Source organism: Thalassophryne amazonica, chromosome 8 (genome assembly GCF_902500255.1).
Source record: "Thalassophryne amazonica chromosome 8, fThaAma1.1, whole genome shotgun sequence".
Taxonomy (NCBI): Eukaryota; Metazoa; Chordata; class Actinopteri; order Batrachoidiformes; family Batrachoididae; genus Thalassophryne; species Thalassophryne amazonica.
Genome location: NC_047110.1, coordinates 117970252 through 117993532, shown reverse-complemented (window position 1 = coordinate 117993532; position 23281 = coordinate 117970252). Strand labels below are relative to the sequence as shown.

The 23281-nt window shown below is 40.0% G+C and overlaps 1 protein-coding gene across 1 annotated transcript in view; it reads right to left on the bottom strand.

Moving 5' to 3' along the window:
• Positions 1–4370: 4370 nt before the first annotated feature.
• Positions 4371–23281, bottom strand: part of LOC117515001 (laminin subunit beta-1-like) — a 476107-nt gene continuing 457196 nt past the window's right edge. Inside the window, exon 53 of the mRNA XM_034175563.1 lies at positions 4371–5288. Coding sequence (XP_034031454.1) covers positions 5149–5288 — 140 coding nt within the window. The 3' untranslated portion in view covers positions 4371–5148. The remainder of the gene's footprint in view (positions 5289–23281) is intronic.

Below are 23281 nucleotides of genomic sequence, written 5' to 3'. Positions count from 1 at the left end.
GTAGACCTCAGAGACAGGATTGTCTGGAGGCACAAATCTGGGGAAGGGAACAGAAACATTTCTGCTGCTTTGAAGGTCCCAATGACCACAGTGGCCTCCATCATCTGTAAATGGAAGAAGTTCAGATCCACCAGGACTCTTCCTAGAGCTGGACGCCCATCTAAAGTGAGCGATCAGGGGAGAAGGACCTTAGTCAGGGAGGTGACCAAGAACCTGATGGTCACTCTGTCAGAGCTCCAGCATTCCTCTGTGGAGAGATGAGAACCTTCCAGAAGGACAACCATCTCTGCAGCAATCCACCAATCAGGCCTGTATGGTTGAGTGTCCAGACAGAAGCCACTCCTTAGTAAAAGGCACATGGCAGCCCACCTGGAGTTTGACAAAAGACACCTGAAGGACTCTCAGACCAGGAGAAACAAAATTCTCTGGTCTGATGAGACAAAGATCGAACTCTTTGGCGTCATGTTTGGAGGAAACCAGGCACCATCCCTACAGTGAAGCATGGTGGTAGCAGCATCATGCTGTGGGGATGTTTTTCAGCAGCAGGAACTGAGAGACTAGTGCATCAACAAAGAATTTAGCAAAGGGTGTGACTACTTATGTACATATGATTTCTTAGTTTTTTTGTTTTTAATTCATTTGCAAATGCTATATTGCCACCTATTTCATACCGGAAAGGGGGGGGGGGGGGGGGGGGGGGGTAAATAGAGTTCTTCAATGTGCATATGAAGTTGTCCCGAAACACAACAGTGAGCCCTCCCACAAGAAACAAGCAGTAAGACCTCTGCCTTGACCCAACAGATATTCCAATGAAGGAGCAGTCAGCCAGAATTGAACAAAACCCATATTTCCACATTACAGTGGAATTACATGGGGGTGTCTAGTGGTTAAGCAGTGTTATTACGACCAGAGGATCCTTGGTTCAAAACCTAGCCAGACCAGAAAATCACTAAGGGCCATCACTATATGACTGACTTTCCTGGACGGCCCACGTATGAATGTGCTCTTATTTCCAGTTTGTCCTGATTGGTTTCTGTTGATAATCTTTCTTCGTATTTATCAGTTTGTGTTCTGATGTAGTTTGTCACAATCAGCAGAATCGATTTGGCTCTCTGCAAAAACTTCACTGGCTCTGCTGTGCAGATGAGCAAGGAGCCTACGCACGTACAACCTACGTAAATGGGTGATTCTCCAACAGGCTGCAGTATGAGACCTTGTGCCACTACATGGGATCAAAACCACGTTGAATATGAATAAATACTATATTAATAATGTAGGGGATTTTCTGCCTTTGGATCCCCTCCTCTGTAGTTTAATGTGGTGAGCGAACTCAAGGACTCAAAAGACTGACATCAATCAATCAATCAATTTTTTTATATAGCGCCAAATCACAACAAACAGTTGCCCCAAGGCGACACATGACACAGACTTCAAAATCAGATGTTGTATTAAAAAGATACCTTCATGGAATGAACAGAGGGTCATTACGACACCGCTGGAGTCCTGCAGCAAACGTTCCCTCCACGAGCTGCATGCAAGAGTCCCGACCCAGTGCCCCACCTACGTTTTAAGCCTGTTCTCGGCCCATACTCAGATGGGCGGGCCTTTGCCCTGTGCGTGGATCATTAGAGCTATGTGATTGGTTGGAAAGTGTTGCTTTTGACATTTATACACTCAACAAAAATATGAACGCACCACTTTTGGTTTTGCTCCCATTTTGTATGAGATGAACTCAAAGATCTAAAACTTTTTCCACATACACAATATCACCATTTCCCTCAAATATTGTTCACAAACCAGTCTAAATCTGTGATAGTGAGCACTTGTTGTGTGGGCCGCTGAAGAGGAGGTACTGCTGGCCCACCACCACCAGAGGGCACCCTGCCTGGAGTGCGGGCTCCAGGCACCAGAGGGCGCTGCCGCCTCACAGGAGCAGCCGGGGTGACAGCTGACACTCATCACCTGTGACAGCTGTCACCACTCATCTGATCTGCATCGGTATATCAGCAAGACGTCATCTCCACCTCATTGCCGAGATATCGTTCTACCTGAAAGGTAATATCCTCAGCCTGACTACTTGATAGAAAGCCCTTTTTGTGATTTTTGTGAGTGATAACAGACTTTTTCTCCAACGAGAGGTGGAGGTAGCTTCCCTGCCGTGCAGATTGCTGGGTGCAGACGCACCCACGTTTAATTGTGTTTTTGTTCCTCGCCAGCAGTACCAGGTCCGACACCCGGAGGCAGTGGCCACCTGGGAGTTCGGGACTTGGCGGCTCCAGTATTCCCGGGGTCTGGTGGCGGAGGAAATCGTGTGGTTCCGGTTCTGCTTTGGACAGGCGTCTCCTATCTTCGAGCCTGCCCACACGACACCTTGTAATTTGACCTTTGATCTATTGTGTAATCTGTTGTGTTTGTTGTGCACGTTTGCAACAGTAAAGTGTTGTTATTTGACCTATTCCATTGTCCGTTCATTTGCGCCCCCTGTTGTGGGTCCGTGTACTTACACTTTCCCAACAGCACTTCTCCTTTGCTGAGATAATCCATCCCACCTCACAGGTGTGCCATATCAAGATGCTGATTAGACACCATGATTAGTGCACAGGTGTGCCTTAGACTGCCCACAATAAAAGGCCACTCTGAAAGGTGCAGTTTTATCACACAGCACAATGCCACAGATGTCGCAAGATTTGAGGGAGCGTGCAATTGGCATGCTGACAGCAGGAATGTCAACCAGAGTTGTTGCTCGTGTATTGTACTTTTTCACCATAAGCTGTCTCCAAAGGTGTTTCAGAGAATTTGGCAGTACATCCAACCAGCCTCACAACCGCAGACCACGTGTAACCACACCAGCCCAGGACCTCCACATCCAGCATGTTCACCTCCAAGATCGTCTGAGACCAGCCACTCGGACAGCTGCTGAAACAATCGGTTTGCATAACCAAAGAATTTCTGCACAAACTGTCAGAAACCATCTCAGGGAAGCTCATCTGCATGCTCGTCGTCCTCATCGGGGTCTCGACCTGACTCCAGTTCGTCGTCGTAACCGACTTGAGTGGGCAAATGCTCACATTCGCTGGCGTTTGGCACGTTGGAGAGGTGTTCTCTTCACGGATGAATCCCGGTTCACACTGTCCAGGGCAGATGGCAGACAGCGTGTGTGGCGTCGTGAGGGTGAGCGGTTTTCTGATGTCAATGTTGTGGATCGAGTGGCCCATGCTGGCGGTGGGGTTATGGGCAGGCGTCTGTTATGGACGAAGAACACAGGTGCATTTTATTGATGGCATTTTGAATGCACAGAGATACCGTGACGAGATCCTGAGGCCCACTGTTGTGCCATACATCCAAGAACATCACCTCATGTTGCAGCAGGATAATGCACGGCCCCATGTTGCAAGGATCTGTACACAATTCTTGGAAGCTGAAAATGTCCCAGTTCTTGCATGGCCGGCATACTCACCGGACATGTCACCCATTGAGCATGTTTGGGATGCTCTGGACCGCCGTATACGACAGCGTGTACCAGTTCCTGCCAATATCCACAGCCATTGAAGAGGAGTGGACCAACATTCCACAGGCCACAATTGACAACCTGATCAACTCTATGCGAAGGAGATGTTGCACTGCATGAGGCAGATGGTGGTCACACCAGATACTGACTGGTATCCCCCCCCCAATAAAACAAAACTGCACCTTTCAGAGTGGCCTTTTATTGTGGGCAGTCTAAGGCACACATGTGCACTAATCATGGTGTCTAATCAGCATCTTGATATGGCACACCTGTGAGGTGGGATGGATTATCTCAGCAAAGGAGAAGTGCTCACTATCACAGATTTAGACTGGTTTGTGAACAATATTTGAGGGAAATGGTGATATTGTGTATGTGGAAAAAGTTTTAGATCTTTGAGTTCATCTCATACAAAATGGGAGCAAAACCAAAAGTGTTGCATTTATATTTTTGTTGAGTGTATATGGGTGACCTGCTCGCATTGTTTATCTGAAATGGTATGTTTCACATCAACACTGTGTTCTGTCTGTCTGGTGTGATGAGCAAAGAACAGTATGGATCGTGGTGCCTGTCGCTCCAGAGGAGATATGAAGTTATCAGATGGTCCGAGGACATGGTCATCATGGGACATACTGTCCAACAATAATATTTAATGAAGCCTAGACAAAGACACTTGTTGGATTTGGTGGACAGCACTTTAAGATTCTGTGTTCAGAACTGACAAAGTTAAACCTGACTTTGACTTTTGATCTGGACAGAATGTCATGTCTGGTGAATTATTCACTTCTGGCAAATACACAAACCACCCTTTTAAATGTGACAAGTTCTGCAACACAAAACAGTATTAAAGCGGATTGTGACTCTGTGATTTGAGCATTATTATTTATTTAAAAAAATCACATGTGCATGAAACTGCATAAATGCAACAAGGGAGAAAATAGTGAGGAAATATAAATGGATATTCAGCAGACAAAAGGAGTTTAAAAGCATTGACAACAGTCAACGCAACAATTAAAGGTTTGATCTTTTCTTAAATTTCAATGTTTGTTTCTCATGTAAAAACAAGAAATTTTTTAAAAGCATATTTCATGTTCATGCTTTTTTTGTTTCATTTTGATGCCTTCAAATTTAGGTTTTCCAGTGTTTTTACAAGTAATAAGTCAGTTTTGTAGGTTACTTTCACAACATTGGCAACACCAACTGAAAACTCCTCACTGATATTAATGTTCCATAGTAACAACAACTTTAACAAATCCCTGGAAATAGCCATTCCAAACTGTCCCTGATATACAAACACTGAACCAAAAATTTGACCATGACCTTGGACTAATTTGTCTAAAAATTGAAACACTTTGTCTTTGGCTGACCTTTAACCTTTTCCACTATGTTTTGTCCAAATCGGATCAAGCCTATGAGTTATACCTGTCAATCAAAAACAAACACCGTACCTCTGTACGCAGATTTGTTCATGCATGAAAATTAACCTTGGAATAAAAATCCTTAATAGCATAAATGTTTTGAATATTAGTGAGAAGAAAATTAATGATCCATTCCTGTCTTATCCTTTAAATATGAAGCAGACTTGAAAGAAAAAAAAAAAAAAAACGATGGTCAAAACTGGACTGAAAAGATGATGTTGGATCTTAGAACAGACATGTGCTATATACTGTGACTTTGTGGCTGATTTCTTGCAGCAGCTCTTTTACAGCAGATTCCAACTCCACCAGCTGCTCCGCCTTCGCCTCCAGAGTCCGCTGGTTGTCTTCATATGACTTCTCTAGGTCTGAAAATAGGAAATAGGACTAATTAGTACAAAAACAGTGGAAAGACAACTGGGTCACCCAAGAGCATCTGCCCAGATTCTGATTTCTCTTCTTTTTTAATCAGCATGAAGGTCGTCCATGAACCTTGCATAGCTCGTTGGGTGCTACATAGTGCCCCTAGTGGTTACAATTTGTCTAATTCTGTGCTGTTAGAAGCAAGTGCTGTAGAGCTCAACTCAAGTGGAAAAAAATGCTTTTGAAATGCTAAGAGACTAGTAAGTACCTACAGCTGCTCCCTCGTTTGCACTCGGGGTCGCCACAGCAGATCCAAAGTGTGTCTACATGTTGATCTGGCACAAGCTTTACACAGGATGCCCTTCCTAACGCAACTCTGCATTACATGGAGAAATGTGGTGTGGGGGGATTTGAACTGGGAACCTTCCGCACTGAAACCACCACCCCCTTTGAAATGCTAAGAGACTGCTGCTGATATTATTCTGTCAAACTGTCACAAGCCTCATGTTCTGTTCAAGACTATCGACTCAGTTCTTAACGTCCCGCAGACAGTCTGTATGGAGACCAGAGGTCAAAGTAAGATTAGATTCTTGCAGGAACTGTGCCACTCAAAAAAAAAAAAAAAATCTTCACGAGCTCACATCCTAGAGACATAGTAGTGTACTACAAATGATAACATTTCTCCAGTGCACTAAAATCTACTCCAACACATGACGGGAGGCACATTCTGTTGATTATTTTCACGTATTCATCAAATTTACATTTATTTTGGAGAAAATTTCTCTGAAATAAAGACAGGAAAATCCAGACTGGGATGCAAAGACTCTCCAGTACAGTGGAGGTGGTACAGTTCATTGAGCCATATAAAGAAGTGTTTGGAAGCTCTACAGAGAGTCCTGCTTGTGAACAGAGGTTTTCTAAAATAAAATTTGTGAAAACATGCCTCAGATCCACCATGAACAATAAGAGATGATGTAGAACATCGAGTCTCGGAGGGCAAAGGCACTGACTCTGACTTGTTGATCAGTTTGCCAGAAATCACCAAAACCGCAGAACACAGTTGCTGTAACAGAAGAGTGTCAATGTATTTATGTAATGGACTGAGAAACTGAACCAAGATTGCACCTAACAGTTATTTACACTCTCAATTCATCTGCTGATTATTTTCTCAAGTCAATACAGTCTGTAAAATGTTAGCTTTATATATACATATATATATATATACATACATGTATATATATATATATATATATATATATATATATATATATATATATATATATATATATATATATATATATATACGTATATATATATATACCTACAGTGAGGAAAATAAGTATTTGAACACCCTGTGATTTTGCAAGTTCTCCCACTTAGAAATCATGGAGGGGTCTGAAATTTTCATCTTAGGTGCATGTCCACTGAGAGAGACATAATCTAAAAAAAAATCCGGAAATCACAATTTATTTGTATGTTACTGCTGCAAATAAGTATTTGAACACCTGTGGAAAATCAATGTTAATATTTGGTACAGTAGCCTTTGTTTGCAATTACAGAGGTCAAACGTTTCCTGTAGTTTTTCACCAGGTTTGCACACTGCAGCAGGGATTTTGGTCCACTCCTCCATACAGATCTTCTCCAGATCTTTCAGGTTTGGAGTTTCAGCTCCCTCCAAAGATTTTCTATTGAGTTCAGGTCTGCAGACTGGCCAGGCCACTCCAGGACCTTGAAATGCTTCTTACGGAGCCCCTCCTTAGTTGCCCTGGCTGTGTGTTTGGGGTCATTGTCATGCTGAAGACCCAGTCATGACCCATCTTCAATGCTCTTACTGAGGGAAGGAGGTTGTTTGCCAAAATCTCACAATACATGACCCCATCCATCCTCCCTTCAATACGGTGCAGTCGTCCTGTCCCCTTTGCAGAAGAGCACCCCCAGAGTATGATGTTTCCAACCCCATGCTTCACGGTTGGGATGGTTTTCTTGGGGTTGTTCTCATCCTCTAAACATGGTAAGTGGAGTTGATTCCAAAAAGCTCTATTCTGGTCTCATCTGACCACATGACCTTCTCCCATGCCTCCTCTGGATCATCCAGATGGTCAGTGGTGAACTTCAAACGGGCCTGGACATGTGCTGGCTTGAGCAGGGGGACCTTGCTGCCCTGCAGGATTTTAAACCATGACAGCATCATGTGTTACTAATGTAATCTTTGTCACTGTGGTCCCAGTTCTCTTCAGGTCATTGACCAGGTCCTCCTGTGTAGTTCTGAGCTTTCTCAGAATCATCCTTACCCCACAAAGTCAGATCTTACATGGAATCCCAGACCGAGGGAGATTGACAGTCATCTTGTGTTTCTTCCACTTTCTAATAAATAATCATAACAGTTGTTGTCTTCTACCAAGCTGCTTGCCTGTTGTCCTGTAGTCCATCCCAGCCTTGTGCAGGTCTACAGTTTTGTCCCTGGTGTCCTTAGACAGCTCTTTGGTCTTGGCTATGGTGGACAGGATGGAGTGTGATTGATTGAGTGTGTGTGAACAGGTGTCTTTTATACAGGTAACAAGTTCAAACAGGTGCAATTAATACAGGTAAAGGGTGCAGAATAAGAGGGCTTCTTAAAGAAAAATTAACAGGTCTGTGAGAGACAGAATTCTTACTGGTTGGTAGGTGATCAAATACTTATTTGCAGCAGTAACATACAAATAAATTATTAAAAAAATCATACATTGTGATTTCCGTTTTCTTTTTTTTTAGATTATGTCTCTCACAGTGGACATGCACCTAAGATGAAAATTTCAGACATCTCCATGATTTCTAAGTGGGAGAACTTGCAAAATCACAGGGTGTTCAAATACTTATTTTCCTCACTGGATATATATATATATATGTTTTGAGTATATTTCTTACTGTTACATGGGAAACAAGGTACCAGTAGATTCAGTAGATTCTCACAAATCCAACAAGACCAAGCATTCATGATATGCACACTCTTAAGGCTATGAAATTGGGCTATTAGTAAAAAAAAAGTAGAAAAGGGGGTGTTCACAATAATAGTAGTGTGGCATTCGGTCAGTGAGTTCGTCAGTTTTGTGGAACAAACAGGTGTGAATCAGGTGTCCCCTATTTAAGGATGAAGCCAGCACCTGTTGAACATGCTTTTCTCTTTGAAAGCCTGAGGAAAATGGGACGTTCAAGACATTGTTCAGAAGAACAGCGTAGTTTGATTAAAAAGTTGATTGGAGAGGGGAAAACTTATACACAGGTGCAAAAAATTATAGGCTGTTCATCTACAATGATCTCCAATGCTTTAAAATGGACAAAAAAAAACAAGAGACGCGTGGAAGAAAACGGAAAACAACCATCAAAATGGACAGAAGAATAACCAGAATGGCAAAGGCTCACCCATTGATCAGCTCCAGGATGATCAAAGACAGTCTGGAGTTACCTGTAAGTGCTGTGACAGTTAGAAGACGCATGTGTGAAGCTAATTTATTTGCAAGAATCCCCCGCAAAGTCCCTCTGTTAAATAAAAGACATGTGCAGAAGAGGTTACAATTTGCCAAAGAACACATCAACTGGCCTAAAGAGAAATGGAGGAATATTTTGTGGACTGATGAGAGTAAAATTGTTCTTTTTGGGTCCAAGGGCCGCACACAGTTTGTGAGACGACCCCCAAACTCTGAATTCAAGCCACAGTTCACAGTGAAGACAGTGAAGCATGGTGGTGCAAGCATCATGATATGGGCATGTTTCTCCTACTATGGTGTTGGGCCTATATATCACATACCAGGTATCATGGATCAGTTTGGATATGTCAAAATACTTGAAGAGGTCATGTTGCCTTATGCTGAAGAGGACATGCCCTTGAAATGGGTGTTTCAACAAGACAATGACCCCAAGCACACTAGTAAACCAGCAAAACCTTGGTTCCAAACCAACAAAATTAATGCCTCACAGATGTGAAGAAATCATGAAAAACTGTGGTTATACAACTAAATACTAGTTTAGTGATTCACAGGATTGCTAAAAAAGCAGTTTGAACATAATAGTTTTGAGTTTGTAGCGTCAACAGCAGATGCTACTATTATTGTGAACACCCCCTTTTCTACTTTTTTTTTTTACTAATAGCCCAATTTCATAGCCTTAAGAGTGTGCATATCATGAATGCTTGGTCTTGTTGGATTTGTGAGAATCTACTGAATTTACTGGTACCTTGTTTCCCATGTAACAATAAGAAATATACTCAAAACCTGAATTAATCTTTTTAGCCACATAGCACTACTATTATTCTGAACACTACTGTATGTATATATATATATATATATATATATATATATATATATATATATATATATATATATATATATACTAGTTCTGGTACCCGGCGCTGCCCGGGTTAACCTGTTTTAAACATAAGCCAAATGTCAATCATTTTAATCAAAACAATTGCCCAGCATTTGTTTTTGTAATGATGATGTCTTATAAATATAATATTTAATAGGCTAAAGTTTGTCCAGCAGAACTATAAGAGGTCGACTCCCCAAACTAAGTGGAAATACTTGGTAAAAAGACAAACACATTTGAAGTCCTTCATGCAGACTTTGTTTTGCAATCAAATTTATAACAAAATTACACACAAAAGGTAGGTAACAGTCAATGTAAATATCAATGAATCAAAATTGAGGTAGTGGTGTATTTCACTGTTTTTACATTGGAATTTTACAAACCTAAAATGAATGTATTCAGACAGGAAGGTAAACTGGGTTGTCCAGGACAGTCACGGTATCATAATATAACTGAGGAAAATATGATTGAGCATATAGAATTCCTTGTAGACAGTATCTATATAGAGGTTGGCAACAGAATTTTCAAACAAACAATAGGGATACCTATGGGAACAGATTGTGCTCCACTGTTAGCAAACCTTTTCCTTTTTTATTATGAATACAAATTTATGAAAGATAAACTTAAAACTAATAGCAAGTCAGCAAAAACCTTTAATAATACCTTCCGTTACACTGATGACCTACTTACTTTAAATAACCTTAATTTTGAGAATGAAATTAAAAATATTTATCCATCAGAATTAGAACTTAAAAAGATTACAGCAAACAATAAAAACTCTCACACTTAGATATAGAGTTGAGCATTATAGATAGACAGTTTAAAACAGCCGTTTTCGACAAACAGGATGATTTTAACTTTCATATTGTAAAATTTCCTTGTATGAGTAGTAACATACCGAGTTTACACCTCTCAATTAGTCAGAATTGGTTGAGTCTGTGATAATTACCAACGTTTTTCCACTAGACACCATAAACTTACTAGTAGATTAGTTAAACAAGGGTTTCTGTATAACAAATTGGTTCTTCAGTTCAAAAAAGTTTCTAATAGACATCAAGAAATAATATCTAAGTTTGGGGTTCCCATTAAAAAACATGTAGAAGACGGAATTTCTTCTACCTAGATTAGCTAACCATAACCTAACAAATAGGGTAAACCTTAGATAAAACCTATAACATATTATATCTGAGCCTTTGTTTATACAGTTATACTGCTACAATTATAACTTAGCCTATTAGCTATTATATACGAGGTCTGTTAGAAAAGTATCCGACCTTATTTTTTTTTTCAAAAACCATATGGATTTGAATCACGTGTGATTGCATCAGACAAGCTTGAACCCTCGTGCGCATGCGTGAGTTTTTTCATGCCTGTCGGTTGCGTCATTCGCCTGTGAGCAGGCTTTGAGTGAGGTGTGGTCCACCCCTCTCGTCTATTTTTTATTGCGAATAAATGTCTGAACGATTTGGAGCTTTGCTGCATCAATTTTTTTTCCAGAAACTGTGAGAGACCTCCAGGTGGACACCATTCGGAAAATTAACATGGCTTTCAGGGACGATTTTATGGGGATTAAACAGATTACGGGGTGTTACTGCCGCTTTAAGGACAGCCCACAACTGCTGAGAGCGCGGCGCGCTCCCAGCCCCCATCGACAGGCTGACACCCCGCTGGAACAACCAGATCTTTCCAACGTGAAGGCTTTGTTGATCCGGGACCTCGTCAGACTTTCACAAAAAGGCAGAAGATGTGGACATCAGCACTTTTTCCAGCACATTTCACTGTTACACGAGTTTTTTTTCATGGAAAGAAAAGGGGAGGGACGCGCCACGGAGCCGTTCATTACGCGGGACAAAACCACCTCGGTGTTGGTCTCACAGGACAGCTTAAAGGTGGATTTCAGATGGATTCCGGTTGCTTTCCAGTCGTGTGGTTATCCGATTGTGATTGTGCATGAGCTGGACATGCCAGAACATGTCCTGGAAGGCTTCATCATGGCGTTGCTTTGCGCCATGCGGCTCCACCGCGACGTGCGGAACTCCTCCGCACGTCTGTCTTAATGTGCCGGAAAAGTGCTGATGTCCACATCTTTTCACAATTCCTGTGCTAGTCAGATGACATACCGGATCAAGACAGCGTCCAGTTTAAAGATGAACAGCACATTTCACTGTTACAGGAGTTTTTGTCATGGAAAGAGAAGCTGCTCCACCGCACGTCGCGGTGCAGCCGCTTTAATCGTGAACATCACTGAGTTTTTAAAATGCTTATCGCAAAGTGTTCCCTTTTTTAGGACATCGTGCTTGAGACCAGAAGATCCTTGGTTCAAATCCCCACCTGACTGGAACATCACTAAGGTCCTTAATCCCCTATTGCTCCTGGTGTGTAGTGAGCACCTTGTATGGCAGCACCTTGACATCGGGGTGAATGCTGTTTTTTTTTTTTTTTTTTTGGTGGTTTTTATTGTGTTTTAAATTTTTAACTGTTTTTATGTTGTGAAGTACCTTGAGACGATTTTGTCGTGAATTGGCGCTATATAAATTAATAAATTTGAATTTTTGAATTTGAATGTGAGGCATTATTGTAAAGCGCTTTGAGCGTCTGATGCAGATGGAAAACCGCTATATAAATGCACTCCATTTACCATTATTATTTATTATACGAAGTCTGATAGAAAAGTATCGGACCTTTTTATTTTTTGCAAAAACCTGATGGATTTGAATCACGTGTGCTTGCATGAGCCAACCTTGAACCTTCGTGTGCATGCGTGAACTTTTTCACGCCTGTTGATTGCATCATTTTCTGGTAAGCAGCCTTTGTGTGGGACGTGTGCAGTGCTCTTGGTGGATTTTCATTTCAAGGAAAAAGACAGAACGACTGGAGCAGCACCACATCAAATTTTGCCATAAACTGGGCGACAGCCAGGTGGAAACCATTCGGATGATTCAGACGGCTTTCGGTGACTTTTCAGTCGTGTGACTATCCGAGAAATTGTGGAAGAGGTGGACATCATTTTTCGGAGTACAGCATGTCCTGTGAGACTTCAACACGAAGGTGCTTTTGTGCCGCCATCAGCAGCTTCAGCACGAATTTTGCCGCCACTCTTTTCATGGCCAAATCGTCTGTCACAGTGGAATGTACCGAAAAAGTGCTGATGTCCACCTCTTCTGCAATTTCTCGGATAGTGACACGACGGTCCCACATCACCACAGCGTTCACTTTCAAATCAAATCAAATCAATTTTTTTATATAGCACCAAATCACAACAAACAGTTGCCCCAAGGCACTTTATATTGTAAGGCAAGGCCATACAATAATTACAGAAAAACCCCAACGGTCAAAACGACCCCCTGTGAGCAAGCACTTGGCAACAGTGGGAAGGAAAAACTCCCTTTTAACAGGAAGAAACCTCCAGCAGAACCAGGCTCAGGGAGGGGCAGTCTTCTGCTGGGACTGGTTGGGGCTGAGGGAGAGAACCAGGAAAAAGACATGCTGTGGAGGGGAGCAGAGATCGATCACTAATGATTAAATGCAGAATGGTGCATACAGAGCAAAAAGAGAAAGAAACACTCAGTGCATCATGGGAACCCCCCAGCAGTCTAAGTCTATAGCGGCATAACTAAGGGATGGTTCAGGGTCACCTGATCCAGCCCTAACTATAAGCTTTAGCAAAAAGGAAAGTTTTAAGCCTAATCTTAAAAGTAGAGAGGGTGTCTGTCTCCCTGATCTGAATTGGGAGCTGGTTCCACAGGAGAGGAGCCTGAAAGCTGAAGGCTCTGCCTCCCATTCTACTCTTACAAACCCTAGGAACTACAAGTAAGCCTGCAGTCTGAGAGCGAAGCGCTCTATTGGGGTGATATGGTACTATGAGGTCCCTAAGATAAGATGGGACCTGATTATTCAAAACCTTATAAGTAAGAAGAAGAATTTTAAATTCTATTCTAGAATTAACAGAAGCTCTCTCCTTCTAGTCCCCGTCAGTACTCTAGCTGCAGCATTTTGAATTAACTGAAGGCTTTTCAGGGAACTTTTAGGACAACCTGATAATAATGAATTACAATAGTCCAGCCTAGAGGAAATAAATGCATGAATTAGTTTTTCAGCATCACTCTGAGACAAGACCTTTCTAATTTTAGAGATATTGCGCAAATGCAAAAAAGCAGTCCTACATATTTGTTTAATATGCGCACTGAATGACATATCCTGATCAAAAATGACTCCAAGATTTCTCACAGTATTACTAGAGGTCAGGGTAATGCCATCCAGAGTAAGGATCTGGTTAGACACCATGTTTCTAAGATTTGTGGGGCCAAATACAATAACTTCAGTTTTATCTGAGTTTAAAAGCAGGAAATTAGAGGTCATCCATGTCTTTATGTCTGTAAGACAATCCTGCAGTTTAGCTAATTGGTGTGCGTCCTCTGGCTTCATGATAGATAAAGCTGGGTATCATCTGCGTAACAATGAAAATTTAAGCAATGCTGTCTAATAATACTGCCTAAGGGAAGCATGTATAAAGTGAATAAAATTGGTCCTAGCACAGAACCTTGTGGAACTCCATAATTAACCTTAGTCTGTGAAGAAGATTCCCCATTTACATGAACAAATTGTAATCTATTAGACAAATATGATTCAAACCACCGCAGCGCAGTGCCTTTAATACCTATGGCATGCTCTAATCTCTGTAATAAAATTTTATGGTCAACAGTATCAAAAGCAGCACTGAGGTCTAACAGAACAAGCACAGAGATGAGTCCACTGTCTGAGGCCATAAGAAGATCATTTGTAACCTTCACTAATGCTGTTTCTGTACTATGATGAATTCTAAAACCTGACTGAAACTCTTCAAATAGACCATTCCTCTGCAGATGATCAGTTAGCTGTTTTACAACTACCCTTTCAAGAATTTTTGAGCGAAAAGGAAGGTTGGAGATTGGCCTATAATTAGCTAAGATAGCTGGGTCAAGTGATGGCTTTTTAAGTAATGGTTTAATTACTGCCACCTTAAAAGCCTGTGGTACATAGCCAACTAATAAAGATAGATTGATCATATTTAAGATCGAAGCATTAAATAATGGTAGGGCTTCCTTGAGCAGCCTGGTAGGAATGGGGTCTAATAAACATGTTGATGGTTTGGATGAAGTAACTAATGAAAATAACTCAGACAGAACAATCACTTTGGAAACAAGAACTTTGGAAATGATCTGGTCATTTCAGCGTGTTGATGGCTCGCTCTCCACCGTTGTGCGGCCGTCTTTAAACCGGTTGTCCCGTTCCTTAATCTGTGTGATGCCCAGAGGATCGTCACCGAAAGCCGTCTGAATCATCCGAATGGTTTCCACCTGGCTGTCGCCCAGTTTCTAGCAACATTTGATGCGGTGCTGTTCCAGTCGTTCTGCCATTTTCCTTGGAATGAAAATCTGCCGAGAGCACTGCACACGTCCTCACACAAAGGCTGCTTACCAAAAAATGATGCAATCGACAGGCGTGAAAAAGTTCACGCATGCACACGAAGGTTCACGGTTGGCTCATGCAAGCACACGTGATTCAAATCCATCAGGTTTTTGAAAAAAATAAAAAGGTCGGATACTTTTCTAACAGACTTCGTATTATATATACCTTTTTCTTGAGCTGCTTAGGTGGGTAGGGAGAGTTCCCATGGGATAAAAAAGCTTTTTAAACTACCATCCCTGGTTCTCAAGACCAGGCACCTAAGTGGCTCTACTCTACTCTTTTCTACTCTCCTATTTTACTCTTCATTTTTAGATATTTAGATATACCTTTGTATACTGGCATAGTTCAACCTTAGAATTGGAATATAATATATAAGATATACCTTACTGAATTGAATTTTCATAAAGTAGCTGAAGGAAGGGATTAAATAAACAGAGATGGCCAACACATATAAAATTTGAATTTGCCTGGTCATACCCACAGCCGGCTGTTTTAGAGGTAATTTTCAGTTCAACTTTTAAAAAATGGTACCAGTTTGTTTCCCATGTCATGAGGATTCAGAATATATATAGTTTTTAGGGCTACATATTATAGTTTGGGAGTTTATCCCGGACAGACAGACAGACAGATGTAGCCCTTTATGTGTGTGTGTGTATATATATATATATATATATATATATATATATATATATATATATATATATATATATATATATATATATATATATATATATATACTTTTTTTTTTTTGGAACCATTCACTTTGGTTACAACGGTTAATTGCTAGCTTTATGAAAATAAAAATAAATCAAATAAGATTTCAAATCTTTTGTCTTTTTTGCCCCGGCTTGAATGTGTCCCTCTGACAAACCCCCCAGCCCCAGCCAGACCCCCTCAGTAAAACTGGTCCAGAACTGCCACTGCAGCAGCAGCTTTGCGGTGATTCCGTCGGGTCTGCCACTGAGTCCGCTGAACACGATCAGAAGATTGGCTGCTTTACAAAGTTTCTTTTTTTTATTTTTTTGTCTTCCCCCCCGATGTGTTCTGCACAGGACGCGTGTTTGTGTGCAGCTGCTAATTCAGAAGGCAGAATAACACACCGTTCGTGCGCTCCGAAATGCAACTCCGTTTGGTTTTGTGAATCAAACTTCTAGCTCTTTAAAAATGCTTTGTGTCTGACAGGAGTCAGAAACAAAGCAGCCTCCCATTGTTTTAGCTGTTGTTGCTGGAAGTTGCTCTTTCTTTCCTCTCTGATTATAAATGGGGTGAACGTTGCTCTTCAGAGGCGCACCGGCACATCTCTTACCGGCACAGAATACTGCTGCGTTCCAGCTCACTTTTACCCCTGATGGAGACCTCCCCTGTTGTCTGTGACAACTTTCTTCACTTCTTTATTAACAAGGTCTCTTCTATTACGGCTCTTATCTCTCACTTTGCTGATGACGCCTCAGTCTCTGCCCCCTGCTCTTGTATCTTTGACCGGTTTGAGCCTGTGACTCTGTTCTTTTTACAGGAGACTGCTGGTCATTTGAAGCCCACAGGTTCTCCAAATGATGTGGTCCCTCCTCGACTTTTTAAGGAAGTTTTCCACACCATAGGAGCATCTTGCAGTTATTATAGGCGAGCCGATGAAAACTCCTTCTTTACCTTCCAGTAAAATCAGTCTAAATAATCTTTACACAATAATTTTGTTAAAAATGTACAAAAGCACATTTCACAGAGTTCAAAAGGTCTGCATAGCAGGGAGACATAAATGCAAGAAAAACATATTTTTTCACTGAGAAGCAGAACCCCACGTGATCCATCAGAACCAATCCCTGCTCAGCTTTCACGTCCGAGCAGTGTGGAAACAACATGGTGAATGCGGCTCGCTAGTTAGACATGAATCCGTAAATCATGAGAAATCCGCCCCAATCGCAGCAGTGAGGTGGGTTACGGTTGTCGATCACGGTAAATCCTGGTGAGATGGAGGGACGTCCTTTCATGTTGTCGTGGAACATCCCGACTTCGGGTTTCATCCAACGTGTTATTGTTGATTCACCGACATAAATTTGATCGCCAAGGTAGCGTAGGAGAATATTTGGTAATATTTTAGGGCTCATTGTTGACGGAGTACTTGTTGGGCCCCGTGTACCTGTTTAAAGGGTTCTTCCTTTTTCATGGATGCTCGTGGTCACTGGACAGAGAACATACACACATGTACATTTAGTATGTTTTTAACTGAATACACCCAGTAATTAAATGTGATCCTGCTCAGTCCTCAGGCTGAAGAAGTGGCAGCACCAGCCTGGCTCAGAAGGCAGCCTGTATTGTATACAATAAAGTGTATACAATTTTGGAGCAAGAGGATGATGTTCAGCTTGAGGGATATGATTTTTTTGCAATAAACAGGAAGAATAAATGAGGTGGTGCTGTGGCACTTTATGTAAGTTCTAATCACCAATGTGAAATTATACATTGTTTGTCATTCTCTTTGGAAAATATCATGGAATGTGTTACAGTTGAAATTAAATGTAAAAAATAAAAAAATATAATTCTAAGCTGCGTTTATAGAGCTCCAGGATCAGATATCAATACTTTTGCGGACAGACTGATTGACATGTACAACACATTTAATAATAACAAGCTTTTGTTTGTCTGTGGAGACTTTAATATTGATTTTTTTAAACCCTTATGGTCAATTACAAATAACTGAATTTCTAAACTCTATGTTTTGTATGGGTCTATATCCTGTGATCAGACATCCAACCAGGATAACTGTAAACACATCAACACTCATTGACAACATATTAACAAATGCCATTGTAGGGAATATAACAGGTGGAATACGTATTTCTGATGTCAGCGATCACTTGCCAGTTTTTGTAGCTTTTAAATCATCAGTGGACAGTGTGCACCAAACAAAAACTGCACATTTTATTAGGAAAATAACTAATGTTAATATCGAGAACCTCAGAAGGGATTTATTGCACCAGAATTGGTGTGAAATTTATTGTGATGATGTTGATGAATCATATGACTATACAACTAATTATTGTTGGGAGAGATTGTACGGTTAGTACGGCATCAGTCACAGTCAGTCAGAGCTGCGTGTCGTCAGAGCGAGCTGCAAAAAGTTTGTACCTGAGTTTTCAGAGGTGGTGTTTGTGGTTGCCATCTGCCACGCCGGTGTTTGCCAACCCGGACACCTCAACCGGCAACTTAGCCCCGCGACTGGACAGCAACAACGTCCGAGGCCCGCCCAACGTGGTGAATTCACTGAGGCCGCGCGCTGCGTCATTAGAGCCGCGCGTCACGAGTGCCGCTTCCCCGAGGCCTCGTGCAGCCACCGCGGATCCATCAGCGCGGAAACACCGAGGCCGCGCGGCACCAGCGCAGTGCAGATCCATCCCGGTGACAAACAACGCAGGCTGTTAACATCGGCGATCGACAAGCTGCTCATAAGCCGACCATGGGGCCTAAGAAGGTTCTGACAGCGGAGGAAGGTGACGATATTAAAAAATCTCTGGACTTTCTATCAGAGGAGATTTCTGTTGTGAAGCAGCAACAGAAATCAATCATGGATCTGGTGGAGGAGGTGAAGGCATTACGGCTCCAGAACGCTGAGAAAGACCGGCATCTGGTGCAGCTGGAAAATAGAGTGGCTGAATTGGAGCAGTACACCAGAATTAACGACGTCATCATCACAGGTCTTCACATCAAACCACGGTCCTACGCACGGGCGGTAACAGATGAGAGCGGAGGGGAACCCAGTGAACAGGAGGTCAGCTCTGTGGAAAAACAGGTTGCTGATTTCCTCCTATCTAAAGGTATAGAAATGGATTTAAATAACATTGAAGCGTGCCACCCTCTGCCCCGGAGAAATGACGGTGATAAACGAACCGTCATCATGAGATTCATCAACAGAAAACACAAACAGCACTGTTAAAACAAGGAAGAAAACTGAAAGGGACAAACGTATTCATCAATGAACATCTCACCAAACGGAATGCCGACATCGCCAGGAAAGCACGCTTCTTGAAGAAACAGGGAAAAATCCAGCACACATGGACTTCAAACTGTAAAATATTCATCAAACTGAACGGATCACCAGAACAAGCAAAAGTCATGTCAATAAGGAACATCGAGGAGCTGGACAAATATGACCAATAGTGTTTCTTAAAGCGAGGATCTGGACAAATATGACCAATAAGGTATGAGGACACAAACACATCACAACACCATGACACAGACCAGAGGAACCTATTCATCTACTACCTATTCATCTACATCTGGAGACAAGAAGGATATAACTCAAAGGATTGCTGATCATGGAAAAGTAGAACTGAGAACATTTAAATACACAGACCACAATGTACTGGACTTGGAGCACGATATAGACCCGGACAATAATTTCTTCTCAAATATCAATGACAGTTGTTGCTATTATACAGATGAACAGTTTAATCGGATCATTAGAACGGATAACAAATTATCAATAATCCATTTCAACAGCAGAAGTCTATATGCAAACTTTAACAACATTAAAGAATATTTAAGTCAGTTTAAAAAAATATTTAACATAATTGCTATATCAGAAACATGGATCAATGAAGATAAAGGAATGGATTTTGAACTGGATGGATATGAATTTAATTGTGTAAACAGAAAGAATAAGAGTGGAGGAGGAGTGGCTGTGTATGTGGATAAGAACATGGATTATAAAATAGTAGACAATATGACAACTGTGATTGATAACTTATTAGAATGTATAACTATTGAAATATGTGAAGAAAAAAGCAAAAATGTATTAGTCAGCTGTATATATAGAGCACCAGGATCTAGTATTGAAACATTCACTGACTGTATGGAAAAAATGTTCTCAAAAACTAATCAAAAAACTGTGTTCATTTGTGGTGACTTAAATATTGATCTGCTCAATCCAAATAAGCATAAAATAACAGATGAATTTATCAGTATAATGTACAGTATGAGTTTATATCCAAAAATCACCAGGCCAAGCAGAATTACATCCCATAGTGCCACCTTAATTGATAATATATTCAGCAATGATATTGAGAATAACACTGTGAGTGGATTATTAATCAATGACATTAGTGATCATCTACCAGTTTTCATCGTTTATAATAGAAACCATCGGCGGAATCAGCCAGAGGAGAAAATAAAATACAGGCGAGTGCGGACAGAGGAAAACATGAACACACTAAAGAAGGATTTACAGGAGCAAAACTGGGAAAAGGTAGACAGTGAAAGTGATGTTGATAGTGCATATGAAACTTTTTTTTTACAAATATTTACATCATTATATGATAAAAATTGTCCAATTAAACAAGACTACAGAAAACAAAAAATCCAAGCTCGACCATGGATGACGAAAGGGTTACGAAATGCATGTAATAAGAAAAATACACTGTATAGAGAATTCATAAAACTAAAGACTAAAGAGGCAGAAAATAGATATAAGAAATACAAAAATAGATTAACTAATATTATACGGGTATGTAGGAAGGAATATTATAGTAACATATTATATAATAACAAAAACAATATTAAAGGAATATGGGATATATTAAATAGCATTATCAAAAATGGTAATAAAAACAGAGTTACCCTCAGTATTTCATTGATAATAATGTCAAGAAGGAAAATAAGGATGAGGTAGTCAACGGTTTTAATAATTTTTTTGTAAATATTGGACCAAGCTTGGCAGAAAAAATTCCCGATTCCCAATCTGAGGATTGGGATAATAATCTTATAGAAAGAAATCCCTGTTCAATGTTCCTCACAGCAGTGGATGGAAATGAAATTATAGACATTGTGAATAATTGTAAATATAAAACATCTACCGATTTAAATGAAATTGATATGGTGGTGGTAAAACAGGTCATTGAATGGATTGTAGAACCATTAACATACATCTGTAACTTATCATTTCAAACTGGTAAATTTCCCAATCAAATGAAAATAGCTAAGGTTGTGCCGCTGTATAAGACTGGGGATAGACACCACTTCACAAATTATAGACCTGTTTCTTTGCTTCCACAATTTTCCAAATTATTAGAAAAGTTATTCAATAACAGATTAGACAAATTCATAAATAAACATAAATTACTTACTGATAGTCAATATGGATTCAGAGCACATAGTTCAACATCACTTGCATTAATAGAATCAGTTGAGGAGATTACAAACGCCATAGACCACAAATTACATTCAGTTGGAATATTTATAGACCTTAAAAAGGCTTTTGATACAATTAATCATGACATATTAATCAATAAACTTGAACAGTATGGGATTAGGGGGTTGGTGTTGCACTGGGTGAGAAGCTACTTAAGTAACAGAAAACAGTTTGTGAAGTTGGGGGAATATACATCATCATGCTTGGACAATGCTTGTGGCGTCCCACAGGGGTCAGTATTGGGTCCAAAACTGTTTCTAATTTATATAAATGATATTGTCAATGTTTCCAAAATATTAAAATTAGTATTATTTGCAGATGACACAAGCATTTTTTGTTCAGGGGGGGATTTGCAGGAGTTACTGAGGAGGATCAGTATAGAAATGGGAAAATTGAAAATATGGTTTGACAGAAACAAATTATCATTAAACTTAAGTAAAACAAAATACATGTTATTTGGCTATTGTAATACAGACATACAGGTTCAGTTACAAGTCGAGGGGGTAGATATTGAAAGGGTACATGAAAATAAGTTTCTGGGGGTGATAATAGATGATAAGATAAACTGGAAGACTCATATAAAACATATACAAAGTAAACTGTCAAGAAGCATTTCAGTTCTAAACAAAGCGAAACATATTCTGGACCACAACTCACTCCGCATTCTTTACTGCTCACTGGTTTTACCATATTTACAGTACTGTGCAGAGGTATGGGGTAATACTTATAAAGGTACAACACAATCACTATCAGTAATGCAGAAAAGAGCTATAAGAATTATTCATAATACTGGCTATAGAGATCATACAAATCCACTATTTTTACAATCCAAATTCTTAAAATTCACAGACTTGGTTCATTTTCAAACAGTACAAATTGTGTATAAAGCAATAAACAATTTACTTCCAGCAAATATTAAAAATATGTTTTTTAACAGATCAAGGGATTACAGTCTGAGGGGGAAATTTAATTTAAAGCATCAGTGGGCACGAACAACATTAAAAGGTTTCTGTATTTCTGTCTGTGGGGTGAGGATGTGGAACAGATTGGGAGTGGGGCTCAAGCAATGTCCAAGCATGAACCAGTTCAAACAGCGGTACAAAAATATGTTTTTTTCTGGGTATAGGGAGGAGGAAGGGTAATGAGGGTTAGGGTGTTTTTGTTTTTTGCTTCGGCTTGTAAATATATAGTATTTTGTATGTAAGTAGGTATGTGTAGGTGTATATTTATGTTTGTGTATATATATGTGTATATATGTATATGTGTATATATGTGTATGTATGTGTATGTATGTTGATGTTGTATGTATATATATATGTGTATGTGTATGTATATATATATATATATTGATATCGGTTTAGGTGTGTAGGAATCTATGTGTATATGTGGCAAAGAGTATTACTGGTTGTGGGGAAGAAGGGGTAGGGATAAATAAGCTGATGCTTCACCCTACCCCTTTTCGGACATGTTGGGTACACAGTAGGAACTTTTTTGTTGTTGTCTTTACTGATCTATCTTGTAATTGTTGTTGTATCAAATGTTCGAAATAAACAGTTTTCATTCATTCATTCATTCATATCTAATCTGTATGATAAATATTGTCCGTGGGTGCCTAAAACCGGAGATACACAAAGGACTGATAAACCTTGGGTAACAAAGGGACTCCTGAATGCATGTAAAAAGAAATATTTATTGTATAAGCAGTTTTTAAAATTTAGAACTAATGAAGCCGATAGGAAATATAAGACATATAAAAATAAATTAACAAACATTATGCGATTGTGTAAGAAGCAGTATTACTGCGATTTGTTGGACAAAAATAAAACTAACATTAGGGGAACCTGGAAGCTCTTAAGCGAAATCATTAAAAAGGAAAAAGTTGTTAAAGATTATCCATCTTACTTTTATACAGACTCTGATAAAATTGTAAAAGGAAATAAAATTATTGCTGATTATTTTAATGATTATTTTGTTAATGTTGGTAAAAATGTATCAAATTCAATTGTAACTATGGCAAAGTATTCTATG